This window comes from Ochotona princeps, chromosome 8 (assembly GCF_030435755.1).
Source record: "Ochotona princeps isolate mOchPri1 chromosome 8, mOchPri1.hap1, whole genome shotgun sequence".
In the NCBI taxonomy this organism is placed as follows: domain Eukaryota; kingdom Metazoa; phylum Chordata; class Mammalia; order Lagomorpha; family Ochotonidae; genus Ochotona; species Ochotona princeps.
This window is the reverse complement of record NC_080839.1, coordinates 7,273,705-7,293,730: the sequence shown is the minus strand read 5'-3', so window position 1 is coordinate 7,293,730 and position 20,026 is coordinate 7,273,705. Positions and strand designations below refer to the sequence as shown.

Below are 20,026 nucleotides of genomic sequence, written 5' to 3'. Positions count from 1 at the left end.
TGGTCACTTGACCTACACAGAGGAGTTGTTATTTAAGGAAACTCAGCTAAGTGATCTAAGCTTACTACTGGAAACCTACAAACTGCACTTGCTAATCCTTGTCATCTGCCATGCTATTTGACCTACTAAAGTACTTCTGAAATGCTAGTTGTGTGTAATGGCTTCCAACAGCAATTCCACATCAGCTGATTGTTCAGCAGTGCCTCCCCAAAACAGAGCAACGAGAAAATGCAAATTCAGTACTAGGAAGACAGAATGTTCAAACTGGGCCCTCAACCTTGATTCTGCTTGTTAGCTGTATTTTAAGTTAGTACGCCAGCTCTTTGAAGATTATCTTTTGTACATATTAATTTATTGAAACTATACTAGATTCTTGCTATGTGCCAGACAATGCTCTGAGAGCAAAATATAAGAAGTTTTGTGTCCTTGCATAACTTGTGTCGCCAGAGGTGGGGATGGGAGCACACAGTGGATAAGAAACACAAAAAGGAAGTGAATGTTAGCATATGCCTAAAGAAATGTGGAAATGAAATATAGTAAAGGAAAGAGAGTGAATCGTAATAGCAAGGGTAATTAATGGAGGTGTTACATTTCTAAATAGATTGGTCATGCAAGGGGATCAGTAAGATAAATGGCATTTGAGTGAAGGCATGTAGCAGGTGGGGAGATTGGTGAAGTCATACATTCCAGGCAGCTGGGCTGAAGGATACCATTCTGAGAGCAGCGTTTTCCAGTAGTGTGGTTGGAGTGAAGTATGGAATACAGTAGTACAAAAATGAAGTAGGGAAATTCTGAAGTCTAGATCACTTTTGGCTGACAGGCCAGATTCAGGAGTTTGGCTCTTTTTCAAGTACAGCTGAAGCCATTGGAAGATCTTTGAAGACACGTGATGTGCTGTGATTTTGTCTGTAAAAGGATTCCTCTGGTCTCACATTGTAGCACACAGGATTAAGCCTTTACCTTCAGTACCAACTCCCACACTGAAGCTCCAGTTTGAGTGCAGTCTGCTCTGCTTCTGCTCTAGCTCTCTGCTAATGTACCTAGGAAAGCAATGTAGGATATTCTTTGACCCTTGCCCACCTATCTGGGAGCCCTTGATAGATTTCCAGGTTCTGGAGTTTTTATGTACGTGTGTGTGTGGGATCCACACCCAGCCCTGGCTTACATGGCTGTTTGGTGAGTGAATGAGCAGGTGGAAGATTCATGCTCTCTGTCTCTTCCTGTCTCTCTCTGTCTCCCTCTCCCTCATGCCCCACACACTTTTTGCCATTCAAAAATAAAAATAAAAATAAAAACAGAGACATCTCTTCAAATCATGTGTAGGAAACAGACTATTCAGGGAACTAGCACTGTAGCCTAGCAGGTCAAACCACTGCCTGTGGCATCAGCATCCCCAGTGAGCGCTGGTTCAAGTCCTAGTCGCTCTGCTTCTGATGCTAGTGTTTACTAATGCATCTATGAAATCAGTACAAGATGGCCCAAATGCTTGGAATTGCATACCTTTGTTGGAGACCCAGAACAAACTCCTGGCTCCTGGAGTTAGACCACTAAAGTTTGGCCATTGTGGCCATTTGAGGAGTGAACCAGCAGATGGAAGATCTCTGTCTTTCTCTCTAACTTTGCTTTTTAAGTAAATATGTAAATTATTTTTTTAAAAGAAAATGTAAAAATAAACTGTTCTGAGAAGAAGGTAGCAGTGCATATCCAGAGGGGAACAAGGTAGCCATAAAGTGCTGGTGGGTGAGTTGTGAGTCATGGCTGAATCCTACAATATGTTTTTCTAAATTTTTTATTTTAGATGATGTTGACATAGTTGATAGGGTGGGAAGGATCAAGGGTTGGGGAAAGTGGGTGTGATCATAGTTTCCGCATTTTTTGTTTCTTCTTCCAGTTTCTGGAGCTGGTGGTAGGGCGGGGAGATAAAGGGAGAGGCCATACCCAGCCTCCTAACCACCCCAGTACCTGGGCATGGAGAACGGCCACCTGATATTAACAGGGTCTTGTTGTGGCACACACTCTGAGAGTTCTGCCCAGGTGGTTTTGAAAGTTCTGCCATGCTGTCTCACTGATCCATGGATAAGGAAACCCTTCCAATGTCCACTGACTGACACAGTCCACCTTAGAGTTTCCATTCACCCAGATTTTTGCTGTCATCATATAACTGGGGTAGTTGTACAGTTTGTTCTATTCTTCCTCTGCTGTGGTACCAGATGTCATCTGCAGGCCCCAATGGGCTGCCATATCCTCCATGTGCATCAGGGTCTGCCGTCCACTGCTCAGTCTTTTCCATAGAGGACCCATTCTTGTAGCTGGGCCCAAAAACCCAGGCCAGGTGACCTGGGCCCTGCTGGACCTAATACGTTCTAATGTGAATGCGCCAGTATTCTACGATAGATCCAATGAAGAAAAAGGCACAGATACCCCCAAAGTTTTGGCATGTCCAGTGAAAGTGTCAAGGGGAAATGTGTGCATGGAAGGGGGTGGAAACATGGAAAGTAATAGCTCAGTGATAGATATGCTGTCGTCTGCTACACCTCCAAATGGAGCTGTTGTAAGCTAATGTTATGATTCTGGAATTCAGGAAAGAGGTCATTGGTAGTGGATAGCTGATATTTGAAAGCCTAAACTGAATGTGATCTCCAAGGAAGTAAGAATATCTAAAATAAACATCTCACTTATGAACACTTAATCTCTCAGAACAATTCTCTGATACAGAAGTAGAAAGAGTTCCTATTAATGACTCCTGTTTTCTAGATGAGGAAAGCAAGGCACTGAAACTGAGGTTAAATGATTTTTGCCACATTTATACAGCTAGAAACAGGTAGAACAGGAGGCCAAAATAACTTGATCTTAATCGAAATGAACTGCCCAATGGAGAGCCTGCTGTGTAGTGAGTTTTCAGTACTGAAAAGAAAAACCAAGTCTTGGCTTCCTTCCTTCCTTCCTTCCTTCCTTCCTTCCTTCCTTCCTTCCTTCCTTCCTTCCTTCCTTCCTTCTTTCCTTCCTTTCTTTCTTTCTCCCTTCCTCCTATCAATTAATTTCTGCAAACGTTGGCTCATCCTTCATTCATTCCTGTCTCCCAGCATCAAAGCTGGTGGGTCATCTGGAAACCTAGAGAATACCTTGTGGGACCCCCTTCCTGAGTTAAAAAAAATGAATACATTCCAGTCTGTGTTCAGTATCAACAACGTGAAAGTGCCCATTCTCTTCACTGACTGTGGACAGCACAGCGTGTGTTTGGCGATGAGGCTTGGTCTTCTCTGTTTGCCTCTCTTCATTTTAGTCCTCGAAAGAAACATTTGAGGTAGAAACCAGTATTTCCCTCAGTTAAACTGGGACTTTAAGAGAGAAGCAGACCACCAAGGGCACATATTTGTACAGGGGGCTGAAGCTGAAATTGTGCCCAGGACTGGCTGCATAAACCAAGGTACTTACTATTTGGTTGTACTGATTTTGCTTAAATAAACAACACATGTTGTGACCAGTATATTATTGGTGTTGCTAATATGGATATACTCTGAGAAATGTGACTTTATGTTTTTGTTTTTTAAACTTGACAATAGTGTACATAAACCTAGGTTATAAAAAAACCTAGTTATAAAAAATAGTTCAGTTTTAAAATTTTAACTTTTAAAAAAAATCAGAATTTTTTTGTTAAAAGTCAGGAGCACTTTAGATCATGGTTATTACTGCCCCCACTTTCCAACTCCACGTCTTATCCCCAATGTCCCCATGGAATGCCTTCAGAGACAGTATACCCACAGGGCTGTCATCTGCCATGATGGCAATGCCTTTTCTGGACACCTCCTGAGGACCTGCCTGGGTCATCTGTTTTCAATAAACAGGTGCTGTGCACTTTAAAACAATAATGAAAGTCTAGTATAATATCATATATGCATAAACCAATAACAAAATACACCCTACAGTAATAATAAAAGTATAATGTAGTATATGCATAAACCAGTAACAGTCCTTTATTGTTATCAAGTATTGTGCTCTATATTATGCTCTATATAATATAATGTGCTATACTTTTATATGACTGGAAATGCAGTAGCTTTGCTTATAGCAGTAAGATCACATACACATTAGAGTAATACATTGATCTATAGCCCGAATGATGCCTATGATGTTCTAATAAACTCATGGATATCTATTTTATAGACAGTCCAAACTTAAATGTCCCCATGACACACGTAAGTATAGTTTCAATTGTACTTTTCATTATGCGTTTTATTTGAAAGAGATATGCACACACGCTCACACACAATTCTCTCATCCGTGGGTTCGCTCCCATGCTGACTGAAGTCAGGTCTTCTGTATGGGCAGCGACCAGTTAAGCCATCACCTGCTCCTTTGCAGGCTGCATTGTCAAGAAAATGAGAATTAAAGCAGAGCCAGAGCTCACACCCAGGAGTTCTAGTGTGGAATGTGGATGTCCCAAGCATCTTTACCGCTAGACCGAATGTATGCCCAATGTCATATACTGGTTTTTGTCCAAATGTTCCATGTGGATTCAAATTCCTCCCTTAAACTCAAATACCATGGGGCCCTCTGAGTTTGACTTTGCTTCAAGAAGGTATTATTTATTTACTGTGGCATGACCAGTAGTGCTGTCATGTGATGCTGGACAACAGAGAGGTAGTCTGAGGAATAAGTCGTTAGGGGATTTGGGGAAGCAAATCTCCTTATCTCCTTTTAACTTTTAACTTTAATGTAACTGGAATCCTTTTAATAAGTCATCCAATCTACCACTCTCAATTTGCTTGAGACGGAATTGAATCAGTTTAGACTTTGTTATTTTTATTTTGCTCTTCATGGTTGGATAAATGCTTGGAGGGGAAAGCCAGCCGGAGGTGAGTCAGTGATTCATCCTCTTCGGATCATAACGCTCCTGTCTTTACCACACTCTGCAATCCCCGACAAGGTTATTCGGTGTGTCCCTGCTTCTCTCCACCCTCAGAATGAGAGCTGCCAAGTGAATATCAAACATAAACACAAAGCCGTGTCAGTAGAATGTGCCTGAGCACTAGCTCATGTGGAGGGCATGATAACAGCCGCTGTTGTCTATGCATGTGCTTCTAAAATATCTGCAGTGCAAAACCAGCCCCTGCCCTAGCAAACAGGTACACTTGAATTGTCAATTCCAATGGAAGTCCCTTCAGAAGAAAGGTGTAATTCAAGAAATAGAGCACAAACTATAAGCTCAAGGTTTTTTTTTATTAGGTTCCTCCAACAAAAATCCAGTTTCCGTAACCAGAATAAATAACGTGCAGAAAAAAGTATAGTTGAAATATATAGTATTTTTCATTGAATATGTGTGTGGATGATTAATACATAGTGTTATGATCCTTATAACTTTTGGGCAGTTTAGAATTGAAATGTGAGCAAAAGAGACATTAATAGTAACTGTTTGTATTAATGCCTATAAGCCTACTTTGAGTGAATGCCTTGCATCTCAACATTTGACATTTCTCTAAACATTTCTGTGTGTTTTTTTTTGTTTGAAAGGCAGATGTTACAGAGACAGTGACATAGGTCTTCCATCCACTGGCTCCTTCTGCAAATGGCCACAATTGCCAGAGCTGAGCTGATTCCAAGTCAGGAGCTTGTTTCTGAGTTTCCCACATGACTGAAAGGGCCAAGGGACTTGGGCCACCCTCTGCTGCTTTCCCAGGTCCTGAGTACAGGAAGCTGGACTGGAAGTGGAGCAGCTGAAAAACAAACCAGCATGCATGTGGGATGCTGGAGACACAGGTGGGGGGATCAACCTGATATGCCACCTCTCCAACTTCAGCATTTGACATTTTTAACGTGACAAATAATCTTGCTTTTTTCATTGAGTAGGATTTCCACAGTTATTTCATTGCCAGCTAGTAATCAGTAGTTTTCAGGCCAGTACTGCTCATTAGAGCAACTTCAGTGAACAGATAATGATGCTTTGTGTCGCACTGCTGAACACTTTTATGACCCATGAACTGAGCCGGCTCTCAAGAAAAATCCAAGGGAAAATGCGTATTTCCTTAATCCAGGGGTAAGTCATATTGGCCATTGTACATTATGTTAGCAAAGATCTTTCTACGGAGGTGATGTTTAATCTGCAATAGGAAGACATAAAGGCAGCCAGGCTCTAAGAAAAGTGCCTTCCAGACAGGACGAACTGATGCAAAATCCTAAGATGAGAAGTCTGTGGAACAGAAATAAGCAGTCAAGTGGGTAAGGAGGGAGTTGAAATGAAAATACAGAGGAAGCCACACATTGTTGAACCCTGGATGCTGAGGGAAAGACTGTGGTTTTAATTGAAGTGTGATGAGAGGGTTTTAATCAGGAGAGTGGTATGTTTTAAAAACAGCACTCTGGCTTGAAGAAAAGAGAATTGATTATAGGAGACAAAAATAGAAGTAGTGCAGCCAATTTGGGTGCTCCGACTGTAAGCCAGACCAGAAATGATGATGATGTGGCCTTGGGTAATAGCCACAAGGATGAAAATAGTGGATACCACCTCTCCACTCCCCACCCTCACCCTCAGTTTTTTTTCTTTTTCTTTTGAGGCCTGTTCAACAAAGCTCAATGCAGGAAGTGAGACAAAGAAGAACTGAGGATAACTTAGAACTGCATGTGATTTGGACAGCCAGGGAGCTTGTAGCAGGTAGGGCAGTGCCAGAGTTAGCTGTCCAGAAGTTCATGTGCATTGACCCACCTGCTCCCAGGGAGGTAGCGTCATGGCTTTCTCTGAATAAGAAGAAGAGAGGAGAGAGAAGAAAGTGAGTAAAAGCCTTGGTGGGAAAGGAGCGAAAGACTATGGCAACAAGAGAATAATTGAAAATGTACTGGATATATTTGATACTGTGAACATACCTAACTAATCCTCCCGGAGAGGAGATATTTAGGGGTAAATTTTGGGAGGCAGCATGTGTACCAATGTTAGTTTTTCCTCCAGTAAGTTCAAAAACAACCCAGCTAAGCTCATTGCGCTGCTCCTGGGGAAAACAAATGGCTGAAGTTTTACACCTGTGGGTATCTTCCCCTCCCTACTCTCTGTCTCTCCTGTCTTAGGTACCGATAGGTAGCAGGTACATGTGTGCACAATGCTTGATTCTTTAACTGTTAACCTTGTTTTTACCAACCCATTCTCCACACCGGTGGCTGGTTCTTAACAAAGAATACATCCTTGCATGAAGACACAGACACCCACACATGTACATGCTTACATTACCTTTAAAAAGGATTCTTTTTTCCAAGATACATCGAGAATTGAGAGACTCGGAGAATCCAAAAAGGAAATACTTAATGAGTTACAAATATAGTAGGAGTGACAAAATGCAAATCCATACATACAAGTTTGTCTTTTAGCTATGAAACATGTATTACTTTATTCTGTTTTATGATTTTTAACTTTTATTTTCAATGATGTTATTTTGTAGATATAGAGATTCCTGCTTATACCTCCTCATCCCATCATTCCTTTCTCCCCTCACCTTGTCCCCCCATATCATTACAATAGTATAGCCCTTCAACACCAGTCACAGATCCAACATTCTGCTATTTAAGTGTATCTTGGCATTGTAGGTATAGACAATGGTAGAAAATTTAGCATCATATTGCCGAGGTATATTTAGCAGTTTCATTGGGAGTTATGTATTATTTTGAAATGACTAATTTTATGTGGATATGCTTCTTATACTTTAAAATGCACTAACTCATCTCATTTCAATATTGCCTATAAGGTGAGATCTCTAATGGTATTTTTGAGTACTACCTCTAAAGATAGACTTTCCTGTGGTGTATGATTTAATTTTTGAAGCAATAACACCTAATGAGAATTTTAACCTTGCCCATATTGATAATTGAAGAAATTGACTTATTTGTGAAGCACATTATCATGTTAACATAACGCAGCCTTTTCTTGAACAAATGACTCTGATTCCTTGGGATTTGCATATGTTTTCTTCTCAAAAAATAGATTATGCCGTTCATGTAGAACATAGTCAGTTTAGCACATTTTAAAATGATACTCCAATAAAGACGTTGGAGTACAGTGTTACAAAGCACAGATCTCTGAGTGAGGGTGTTGCGATTGGATATTCTGACCTTCCTCCTTAGGGCTGCTGTAGGACTTCATTTGGTTGGCTTCAGGTAAGGTATCTCCATCACACGTAGTGCAGGGGGAAGCAAATGTAAAGTGCAGTACCTGATTCGGGGCTTTAACCTTGTGATTTGCTTTATTTTAATACACAGGATTCAGTTAGACAATGACGGAAATAGTAAGAAGACCTTGGCTTCTTTTAATATGTTCTACTTGGAAAAAATGGTTAGGGTACAAGAATTAATAATCAACCCCCGTTGTCATGTAGCAGATTGTGTTGTAGCTTCTTTAAATCTCTGGTGTCTGTACACAAGCGACACAGCTGAAGGAGTTCAAGAGATGGAAATCCCCTTTTGCTCCAATGCAAGATTAGTGATATCTTCAATGTAAGTCATTGTGTAGCCTTTGGCTCCATCTGGGATTTGACCCCATTGAAGCTAAAAAGTTAGCCTGTTAATGTTTGATGGATGCTTATAATAAACCCTGGGGCAGAGGAAAAGGACTTTGTTACTCATGGTGAAAGGAGTAGCTCCAGCTCCATGCTGGCCTGTGTTGACCTTCAGCAGCCTATAGATCCAGGAAGGGACACACAGGACACTGTGTGCACAGTGTATATGTGGGTATGTGCACAGGACTGCCCATTGCTTGCAGCCCCAAGATATGGGCCAAGTAAAAACTAGTGAAAGTTTGGATTCTTGGCACCCACCGCAAGAGTGTGGAGGACACTCAGAGTGCAAGTGGGGTAAATTTCTGGACAATTAAACAGTTACTTATTCAGCCTTTTAACCTGGAACAGGGAGAACCATAAAATTTCAGGACCCACAAATATACATCATTTTATTAAGTGAATAAGTATATATGCAATTATGACACTAACCCTGTATTAGATTAACATTTGCCATTACTCAGTAGAATTCCTTAGAATTTACAATCATTTGTTTTGAGATGGTTAAGCTTAAAGATAGAAAATGCAGAAAGACAGTAAAAGAGAATTCCCAGTGTTGTTGAGTGAGCAGGTGAAAGAAGGTGATATTTAATTCAGTGGAGAATTTCGGTAGTACTAGGTTTGAAGGGTTAGGAAATCACATGTTCCACATGGGTTGTGTACATTTGGCTACCCAACCTCCGAATGGCTTAGGGCTCAGGAAGGGAGGAGGAGCTTCAGAAGGTGAGTAAGGAAAGGGTTCAAGCAGGGATGATAATTCTAGTGCCGTTCAATGCAGGTTGTGTATGCGGAACTGATCCCACCATGTAGTGATTATGTGATGAGTGGCTGTCATTGCAGGAGCTCTGTAAGCCAGGCTGGGGGAAGGAAACCCTAATTGGATTTGAGGCTGAGAAAGAAATTAGAGTCAGAAGATAGAGGAGCCTGGCAGCCAGAGAGAGAAAGGTGCACACATTCTGTTTCTAGTTTCTCAGATGATGACTTTAGTTACTGACTTCCCGCCACCCATAGATGAGATTCCAATTGAGTTCCCGGTTTCTGACTTCAGCCCTAGTCAAGCCCCACAGATTGCAGACATGTGGGGAGAGAACTAGTAGATGGATCATCCTCTCTCTCTTTCTTGGCCCTACAAATAAACAGATGTAAGTTAAACACCTGGAAGCCATAGCAGTATTTTTGCATAGTGATGGTACAGTGGGGAGAGAAACCCTGACAGTACAGTAGAGACTGTACACACTTAGGGAAGGGAACAGATCTGTAACAAAGCAAGACTGTTTCGGGCCATTAATGACGTGAGCAGGGCAAACAGAAAGACCAATTGGTCACCTTTATGCTCCTCATTCAGCTTATCTCATTCTCAGATAGATACTATTTTTACAACCAGGTTATAATTTTTGTGATGTCAGGCCTTATTCAAGATAATATTACAATAACATCTTTTTTTTTTTTTTTTTAACAAATGAAAGCAGTTGGGGAGCCAGCATTGTGGTGCAGTGGGTTATCTGCTTGCAAGATCAGCATACCATATCAGAGCCATTCTGACTCTGCTTCTAGTCCAGCTCCTTGCTGGTGTACCTGGGAAAATGGACATTCATGTGGGAGACCCAGATGGGGTTCTAGGGTTCTATGCTCCTGGTCCAGTCCCAAATATTTCACTCATTTGACGAGTGAATTAGTGGATGGAAGATCTCTTTCTCTTTCTTTTTGTTCATTCTTTAAAATAAATGCATTAATGCTTCTTTTAAAAATCAAGAAAGCAGTTTCTTCACTTTTTCCCCCTCAAAACTGTCTGCTAAAGTAATGGGAAGTGTAAGAACATTTATCTCTTCCTTTTCTTTTTTCCTTCATTTTTGGTTCTTCCAAATCTCAATTCTTAAACAAAAAAAAAAAAGCAAAACAAACAAAACAAAACAAAATGGAAGAACTAATTTCCCCCAGAGAATGGTAATTTCATTAACTTAGTTTTAGATTGCTACTTATTTTAGATATAGCAAGAGTATTACAGAGACCTCTAATTTGCTGATTTATTCCCCAGCTTCTCAGTAGAGCCAGATTAAATCCAGAAACCAGGAATGGGAAATACAAGTTAAGTCTCCCTTGTAGGTTACAACATCCCAACTACTTTAGCCATCACCAGGGTCTGCATTAACAGCAGGTTGGAAATGGAAGCTAGAGCCGTGAGTTGACGGATAAGGACACCTTAAAACTTGTCTTCACTGCTAGATTAGATGCCCAGGCAAGAAGTGCTCATTTTTAAGGAGAAACTAGTTGGATTTTTCTTCTCTTTCATGTCTCTTCACAATAATAGGAACCACTGGAGGCAGGATAGAAGAAATCAGAAATAGAGGAAGAGGGAAAAAAACTCACTTCCCTGTTTCTCTTTCCACACCTGCTGGGAAAGGATGTTTTAAACCTAAGGTTTTCTGTTTATTGTGTCAAAACTGAAGGAAGATGTAGCTGGTTTAGTTTTCCAGTTTGTTTTTTAGTAGTTTGTGAGAAACCCAAGTTTTATTTTGTAACGTATGTAGGTGATAATAGCCTATTTCATTTTTCTTGGACTTGTCAACTGGCTCTCCAGGTGACCTAAATTAAAATTTTTTCAATATGTCAAGTTAAGGTGACTTCTCAGTCCCCATTCTGAGATCAAGGCTGATAGAATGTATCTGGCTTGGGAATCTTAGTATGGGTTACCCAAATACCAAGAACTCTGCATCCAAAATAGAAGGTCTGAGGCAGCAAAGAGAAGTGAAGGAGAGGAAGTAAGATGATATTGACTAAGTAATTCCTGCGGTTCATGGCATGAAATGACAACTGCAGGGGTTGGGAAAGAAGGGGAAGATAAAAAGCAATTGTTTAAGTAAAAACCTGTTTTTATACGTTAAATTAATGATGAGTTTATAGACAAGGTGCTTCAAAAAGCTCATGGAAATGGAATTAAAGAGTAGGCTTATGTGGCTACCAAACATATTTTAAATCCATGTGCTGTTCTATTTCATAATGTGCATTTTCTAAGAAATTATTGAAGCTCTTATTACAAACTACACCACTCTTGCTTTCTGGACTTGTTTGGCTTAGACTAATTTATGATATTGCTTTCAATTCTAGATTACTTGTCTATTGGAAGGAATCCATTTATGGATTGGGAAAGGCTCTGAGTTCAATCTTTATTTTAATGTCGTATGCTAACAAATATTGTAAAATAATTTATTATTTACTGCATGCATGTTGGTGGGAAAAAAACATGTGAGCCATAATTTAGTGTCTTTTGCCAGCCTCAGAGTTAACTGAGGAAGACACTGAGAAAATGGGGGATACGGAATTCCAAACGCTTGTTATGAAACTTCTTATCAATAACAAGGAGCACATAAAGCAGGAAGTCAAGGAATTTAAGGAATATGTCACACTGGAAATGAATCAAATAAGAGATGATATATCAGAAATGAAGAATACAGTGGAGCAAATTAAAAGTACAGTGGAGAGTCTCCAAAATAGAATGAAGGAGGCAGAAGAAAGAATCTCAAAATTAGAAGATATTTCCTGTCAGCAGGGGGAAACAAAAGAAAAGCTGGAAGCAGAGCTGGATCATGATAAAAAGAGTATTCAAAAATTGAAAGACACTATTAAAAGGCCAAATATAAGAGTTATGGGAGTCACAGAATGTGCAGAAAGAGATACTGGGATTAAAGGTGTAATCAATGAAATAATAAGGGAAAATTTCCCTAATCAAGAGAAAGAATTGGGAAACAACGTCCAGGAGGGGCACAGAACTCCCAACAGGGTTGACCAAAAGTGATCTTCACCAAGACAAATGATCATCAAGCTTTCTTAAATTGAACATATGGAAAAGATCCTTAAATGTGCACGTGAAGAAAATCAACTGACCTATAAAGCAATGCCAAATAAACTCCCAGGAGATCTCTCACAGGAAACTCTACAGGCAAGAAGAGAATGGAGCGACATATTCCAGATCCTAAAAGCAAAAAATTGTTGGCCCAAGATAGCATACCCAGCAAAACTTTCCTTTGTCTTTTAAAATGAAATAAAATTCTTACACAGTAAAGTTAAAAGAATATGCCTCTGCCAACCTGCCCTACAAATGATACTTAAAGATGTTCTCTTGACAGAGAAGAGGAATAGCACCCACCAAAACCAAAGGCAAATGCGAAGAAGATGCCAGTAAAATAACAACGGAAGACAATGAACAACCCATTGCTAAAATGGCAGGACCAAATTACCACCCATTCTTATTAACCCTGAATGGAAATGGCTTAAACTCATCAATCAAATGTCATAAATTAGTGGACTGGATTAAAAACAAAACCCATCTATTTGTTTCCAACAGGAGACACATTTCACCAACAAAGATCAGTTGAAGCCTTATCTCATGGGTTTTGATTTGTTTTGTTAATTTCACTTCTTCAAACACTTCCTTCTTATTAAATTCTTCAGTGACTCATAGATCATACAGTAGCATCATTTTCTTCAAGAAGATTCTTGACTTTCTTTTTCATTTCAGCGACACATTAGTCATTCAGTATCATGTTATTTATCTTCATGGTGCTGTTAATTTCTTTTTTTTAATCCCTGTTGTTGATTTTGTTTTGTAGCTTTTTGTTTAAGGGGATATATAACAACTGTGTAATGGAGACTATCATATCCAGATGTGAGGATAAAATGCAGTATGCATCTCTACTTCCAGACAAAGATGGACCCCCAATGAAACTGTTTACTATATCTTGATTATAGGATGTTGGATTCTCTGCCATTTTCCATGCCCACAATGAGGGACATATGACTGTGTATGAAGAACTATGCTATAGTAATGATAAAGGGGAACTCAGTGAAGAGAGAGGGAATTGGGGAGGGGATAAGGGAAATCCCATGGCCTATCGAACTGTATCATAAAATGATAATTAAAAGAAATATAATATTAAAAAGAATATGTGGGGCCCAGCGCAATAGCCTAGTAGCTAAAATTCTCACCTTGCACACGACAAGATCCCATATGGGCATTGGTTCATGTCTTGGATGCTCCACTTCCCATCCAGCTCCCTGCCTGTGGCCTGAGAATGCAGTCAAGGACAGCCCAAAGCCTGGGGAACCTGCACCAGCATGAGAAACCCAGAAGAAACTCCTGGCTCCTGGCTTCAGTTCAGCTCAGCGCTGGCTGTTGCAGCCACTTGGGGGAGTGAAACAGCTAACAGAAGATCTTTCTTTCTTATCTCCTTCTCTCTGTATATATGCCTTTCCTATAAAAATAGGTAAATCTTTTCTAAAAAGAACATATAACTTTTCAGAGGGTGTTGATTTTGTTGACTTTTCCTGAAGTTATTATTAAACTATGGGTTTCATGGAATTTGGAATTTGTGAAATCACTCCATTTCTAAAAAAGATACCTGTCAATACTCATTTTCGTTTACAAAAGTTGAAAGTTTGGAATACGTGTTGATGTGAAAACCTGTTGTTACTTGCATGGCATCTCAATCTGGCTGAATGAAATCCAGAGAGAATGCAGGAGATGATGCTGAGTTGGGTCAAAGTCAGTTCACTTGAAAAAGCTGAGTGAAAGTTAGACTTAAAATACCCAAATATAGATTAATGGAACAAAATCAATGACTTTATTTTTAAAAAAAGATTTATTTATTTTTATTGCAAAGTCAGATATACAGAGAGGAGGAGAGACAGAGTGGAAGATCTTCCATCTGATGATTCACTCCCCAAGTGACCACAATGGCCAGTGCTGTGCCAATCCGAAGCTGGGAGCCAGGAGCTCTTCCAGGTCTCCCACGCGGGTGCAGGGTCCCAAGGCTTTGGGCCATCCTCTACTGCTTTCCCAGGCCACAAGCAGGGAGCTGGATGGGAAGTGGAGCTGCCGGGATTAGGACTGGCAACCATATGGGATCCCGGCACATTTAAGATGAGGACTTTAGCCACTAGGCCTCCGTGCTGGGCCCTAATGACTTTATTTGAAAAGACTCTGTGTGTTACAGTTTTCATTGTTAAAAGCATCCTTAAGACACAGAGATATGGGGAGAGGTGAGAAGGAAATCAAATGCCTGGCAGACAGCCTACCTTTCTATCACTGCCCGCTGTCCCCAAAGAACCCAGAAACCCTTCGTGCTTATATATTATTCTTGTTGGGTAGTGGTGCTCTTCTATCCACCAAGCATGAAACAGGGGTCTCTCCTCACCCAGTGCTCTCCTCCATTTTCATCTGCCCTATTTTGCGGGTCACTATCACACACTTCCCAGTGTATTAACTGATTAGTGTTTGATAAGTGCCCCCCCAATTCATTCTCCTTTTTTCACAAAGTTTTCTAGTTACGCTACTTTTCTGGGTTAAGTCAACTATGAAATTCTTGTGAGAGACCTTAGGAATATGTTGTTGGAGTGAAGATTATCATCATACTGTCTAACCTATCTAGGAACTTTGTAAATCCTTATAAAACTCGATGTTTAAGGGTTTTCTTTTTCCTTTTTATGTCTATTTGAGACTCACACACACACACCATGAGAAAGAAAGAAAGAGACACACGCAGGGAGAGAGAGAGAGAGAAAGGGAGAGAGGAAGAAAGAGAGAACAGAGACAGAAGAACAGAGAGAGGAAGAAAGAGAGGGAGAGAGAAGAAAAAGAGAGAGAAGAAAGAGAAAAAGAGAGAGAGGAAGAAAGAGAGAAGAGAAAGAGAGAGAGAGAGAGAGAGAGAGAGAGAGAGAGAGAGAGAGAGATGATATCTACTGATTCACTACCCCAAATGCCTGCAAAGGCAAGGATTAGAAAAGGTTCACTCCAGAAGTCCAGAGCTAAACCTGAATCCCCCATGTGGATGGTAAGAAGAGCCCAATTAGCTGAGCCAATATTGCTGCCTCTCAGGGTCTGCCTAAGCAGGGCTGAAATCAGGAGACAGAGACAGGTGTTGAACAGAGATCATTTAACGTAGAATGTGTGTGTCCTAACCAATATCTTAACAGCTAGGCCAAGCATCCTCCCCATCAAAATCAAATCTTTATGATAGCTTTGGTTTAGTTTGCTAGTTTCGTGAAATTTCAGAATATTGGTCATATGGTTTCATATACTAACAGAAAATACATGTGCTATTACATACTTAATGTCTGTATAATATACTAACTGCATTTACAATATACTGGTTTATACAGTGCTTACTATACACACTCTGTTTTTCATTGCTAATGTATAGGATATGGATTTGGATATGGGATGGCTTGTGCATATTGTTTTTACTAATCATTTTACTATGCTTTTCTGTGTTTTTTTTTTTTTAATGAGAAAGGATGATTTTTAGATTTCTTAGTAAGAGGTGCAGAAAATCTTGTCACTTGGTTTTCAATGTGTGCCCCCTGCCTTCTCTTTGTCCCTGTAGAGTTGATGAAGACGTGCAGGGGTGGGGGGGCGCCCAGTAGCAGGCTGGGAGCATGTTTATGTCTCTCTGGAATGGAAATTATCTTAAGCATCCTTAGGAAGTAAGGTGTTCACAATAGATTTCTGGTAGATGCCTTTCAACACACTAAAGAATTTCTTGTTTTCTTCCTCATTTGTTGCATAGCTTCTACTTCTCTCCATTTCCCCAATTCACCCATGAAAACAAGCAAATTCACCAATGTCTTTTCCCACGAATATGCATGACTCTGTGGCAATCCCTGCTGACAAATGCTTCCAACATTTAAGATTCCTGTCCAAGATTCTCTTAGCAGGAAGCTTGCCTTGACCTATTCCTTGGGTTTATCTAGATAATTCCTCCCCTGTCTGCTTTGTAACTGCATTGGATACATCTGATTTTGTTTAACTGCGAAATGCCAACACTGAGGGCTTTACTTATTGAAGTCTGTGTCCTGAATTCCCAAGCCCTTGACCTGCATGCAAGAGAAACTCAAAGTTATGACAATGGATGAAAACCATTGAAAGTTTTCAATGGATCCATACAAGTAGATGCTTCTTAACTTATTTTCTCAGTATTTTCCATTGTTTTGTGTTGAGATACAGTTTCCAAGAATAAAGTAGCTGTTGAGAAGAAGAAAAAAATCAACAAAGTGTTGTGTTTAATGGGTTGAATCTTGGGAGAAGCTGTTCATGAATTTTTAATTTTATTTCAACTTATTAATTTTATTGTGGATTTTGTCATTTTATTTGTAAGTAAATTTAACTTTGTCATTTAATTTCTTTTTCTTTTCAGGGCATAACTATCAGACCATTAGTGGAATTTCTTGATGTTAAGAGATCCAATAAGAAGCAGCAGGCTGTCAGTGAGGAAATCCATTGTCGGGTAAGTGTTGACAGTTTAGATGATAAAAGAAGAAACCTTTTGGACGAGGCCCACAGCTTAGCGTCAGAGGTCCATTTCCTAAAGAGGAGAGAGAGGGCAGAGATGGGCAAGGGCGGGGCAGTGAGGCATGGCAAAGACCCTTGCAAGGGAATCACACATAAACAGAATCCCATGGTCACTTCTCCATGTCAGCTTGCTGTAAGCTCCTTCATGACAAGAACGACAAAATTCCTTCCTTTTTTTTTTTTTTTTTACTTTTTTCTACCCTTGCAAAGGTTTCTTCTGAAAAACTGTTGCCTTTTTCATGCTTTACCAGACTATTAAAAAACTGGTAGGTGAGCAAAATAATCGATGAAGTGCCTACTAGTGATGAAACAAAAATATCTGTTTGAAGAGAAACTGCTTTACTGTTTTTAATAACAGACACGCAAATGTTCAGAGTTTAGAATGTTGCATGTAGCGTGAAAATGACTGATTTCGGGTTGAATCACTTGGACCGTTCTTTCTGTTTTAGTTTTTTGATCACGTGAAGACTGGGATTGAAGACGTCTGTGGACATTGGGGTCACAACTTCTGGCGAGACAAGTAAGGATTTCCTGGGCTGTTGTGCTCAAAGTGGTCCTGAATTCCTGGGCAGCCTAACACACTGACTCATGTCATTTTTCAGAACTGCAAACTTGCCTAGGCTGTGCCGCAGTGTGTTCTAGAAGATGAAATTCAGCCATGTCAGAGACATGAAAAATGGCAGCCTAGCCAACGTAGAAACATTTTTCTCTCATGTAACTAGCCAGAGGTATACAACTAAGATTTTTAATTGATGGGATCTACCCAGGGCCTCCTCAAGGTCCCAGGACCCGAATGTCTAACTGTGACTTCTTTGACCAAAATGGTTCCTCCAGCAGTAGCCATTCTAATCTTTTTTACAGAAGAAAGATAGCAACGAAAGGAAAAAAAAATGTATGGTGAATCCTTCCCTACTGATTTTCTAAAGGAGTTATTTTCTTTCTTTATCTTATTTTATTTTTATTGGAAAGTCAGATATACAGAGAGGAGGAAAGACAGAGAGGAAGATCTTCTGTCCATTGATTCACTCCCCAAACGCCCATATGATATCCTGGTGTGTGCAAGGCGAGGCCTTTAGCCACTAGGCTACTGCACTGGGCCCCTTCCTTTGAAACCGTTTCTCCAGTTACCTCATATGGGCTAGGACTTGGTCCTGTAGACATTTCCCCCTACAAAGGGGACTGAAGAATGTGATCTATTTGGTTAAGAATTGGTTGCACTAATTCTGGGAGCAGGCAGAATTAAAGCATAGAGGTCTATCTAATTGGCAAGCCCATAGGTTTGGTCTCTGTTTAGGGCTTAATGACATACATTATCACATGGCAAGAAGCAGGGAGCACCCAAGGGTGGCATTTGATCCGTCACTAATATAAAGCCACCAAATTTCAATTATAAGCCTATCACCTCCATGACTTTTTCTAATTCCCCCTCTGCAAATCTCTACCTCTAAACGAGATAGTTGGATTAAGAATCCATGCACTTAAAAATTATTAATTTTAAATGCAGAGAGGTAAAGCAGCCAGAATTCCTGAAAAGACAGCAGCTTCCTGAGGTCAAGGTTAGGCATAGCGGGGTGAGGAGCCAGTTGTACCAATCAGGAAGAGCATTTGTCCTGTGTTTCTCCCTTGGCTCTCCCTACACATCAGTGCCATCCAGGATGGTTGCTAGGATTAGTCTGGTTGGGAGTGTTTGTGCCACGGAACTAAGAAGTAGCCCTTTCTTCATAGAATGCTTTGTTAAGTACTTATCGGCGTATCATTGGCCTAGACAAGATTTTGGAGGGAGGCAGCCTTCTCGCTGATCCCTAAAGACATTCTAAACTATGCTGGGAGGCTCTATTTCCTTTTACTTTCCTATTTTGTTACAAATACTTTCTTCCGTACTAGTTTTCATACGACCTATATAGCTTAATGTGATTTTTGAGAGGTTTCTGTTTATTTACAGACCCTGATGTGTGACTGCAAAAGAGAGATGAACCATAGACACTAGCTTCAAGTATTGCAGCATGATAAAGATACAATAAACATGTGTGTGCATATGTTGGGGGCAGCTTATTAAATAACATGATGTATTGCAACAACTTTAATTGATAAAATAGCCTTCGCAAGTTTTATAATGCTGTTTCATAATCTATAAAACCCTCTTGGACTTAGCTTTAGTTGATAAGGATGGAAGAATATGATATACTTAGAGTGTGCCCTGTTTGCCTTGATAGTAAAGTTAAGCAAATGAAAACTACCGTTAAGAAAATATGTTTTAAAAATGGCCATTTCCCTTGGAAACAGAGATAGTCCCGAGAACTCTATGTGCCTGCCTTAAAACTTGCTATCCTATCCTAGTTCACACACTAAGACCTTTCTATATAGATGAGTCCTTGTCTGTGCCATGTCAGTGAAATTCAGTTTCTTTATTCCCTTTCAATGGTGTTTTGTAGCCAGCTCTATTTTCTACTTCTATTCTCCCTTTCAACCCAAGCACCTTTCTCCATCTCTGTACATTTTATTCATGCTTTCCTAACATAAAAATTGAGAAGGGTTACCTGAAAGATTGTTACATTTCAGAAGTGAAAGGAGAGCCTCATGCTTCTACCATTCTTGTCTCCCAGACAAAGGCAAAACCAGACATCCCAGTAGGTGTATGAATAAGGTCAGCAGGGCCTTGGGCAATGCTGGGAGGGGACAGAGGTGGACACTGTGATCCTATGGGCATGAGGTAGGGCCAAGCTGAAGGAATGCCCCCAGAAAGTCTGGCTTGTCCTGTGTTCTAGCCAGAGACCCAGCCTCTGGTGTCTCTTGGTTGGCTTTAGGCCACTGCAGGCAGCCAGGCTAAAGGGACTGTCAGTGCTAAGCATGGCAGAGCCCATTCTATTTCATGCCTAAAGATAGCGTTGTTCAATAGATGATAGTTTTCTCTGCAGTGTGATACATTTTATTAACTTTGTAAACCTTTGTAGATCTACGCATGTGTCTTCCAAGAAAATTCCAAGTGATTTCCTGGATTATTGTAAGCATTAGGCATCACAGGTAGAACAGGAAAACAGGATCTAAAGCGAAATGGAGCTGAAACTGGCCAATTTGCCACCCAACTCTATTTAGATGTCCTGTATGTACACAATTGTTGGCAAAACAAAAGCAATGGCATACAAAAAGTCAT

At 40.2% G+C, this 20,026-nt stretch overlaps 1 protein-coding gene across 1 annotated transcript in view; it reads left to right on the top strand.

Moving 5' to 3' along the window:
• SLC9A2 (solute carrier family 9 member A2) overlaps positions 1–20,026 on the top strand; it is a 96,735-nt gene that overhangs the window by 58,731 nt on the left and 17,978 nt on the right. The window contains exons 6-7 of the mRNA XM_004594205.2: positions 16,721–16,810; positions 17,325–17,395. Of these exons, the coding sequence (XP_004594262.1) occupies positions 16,721–16,810; positions 17,325–17,395 (161 nt within the window). The remainder of the gene's footprint in view (positions 1–16,720; positions 16,811–17,324; positions 17,396–20,026) is intronic.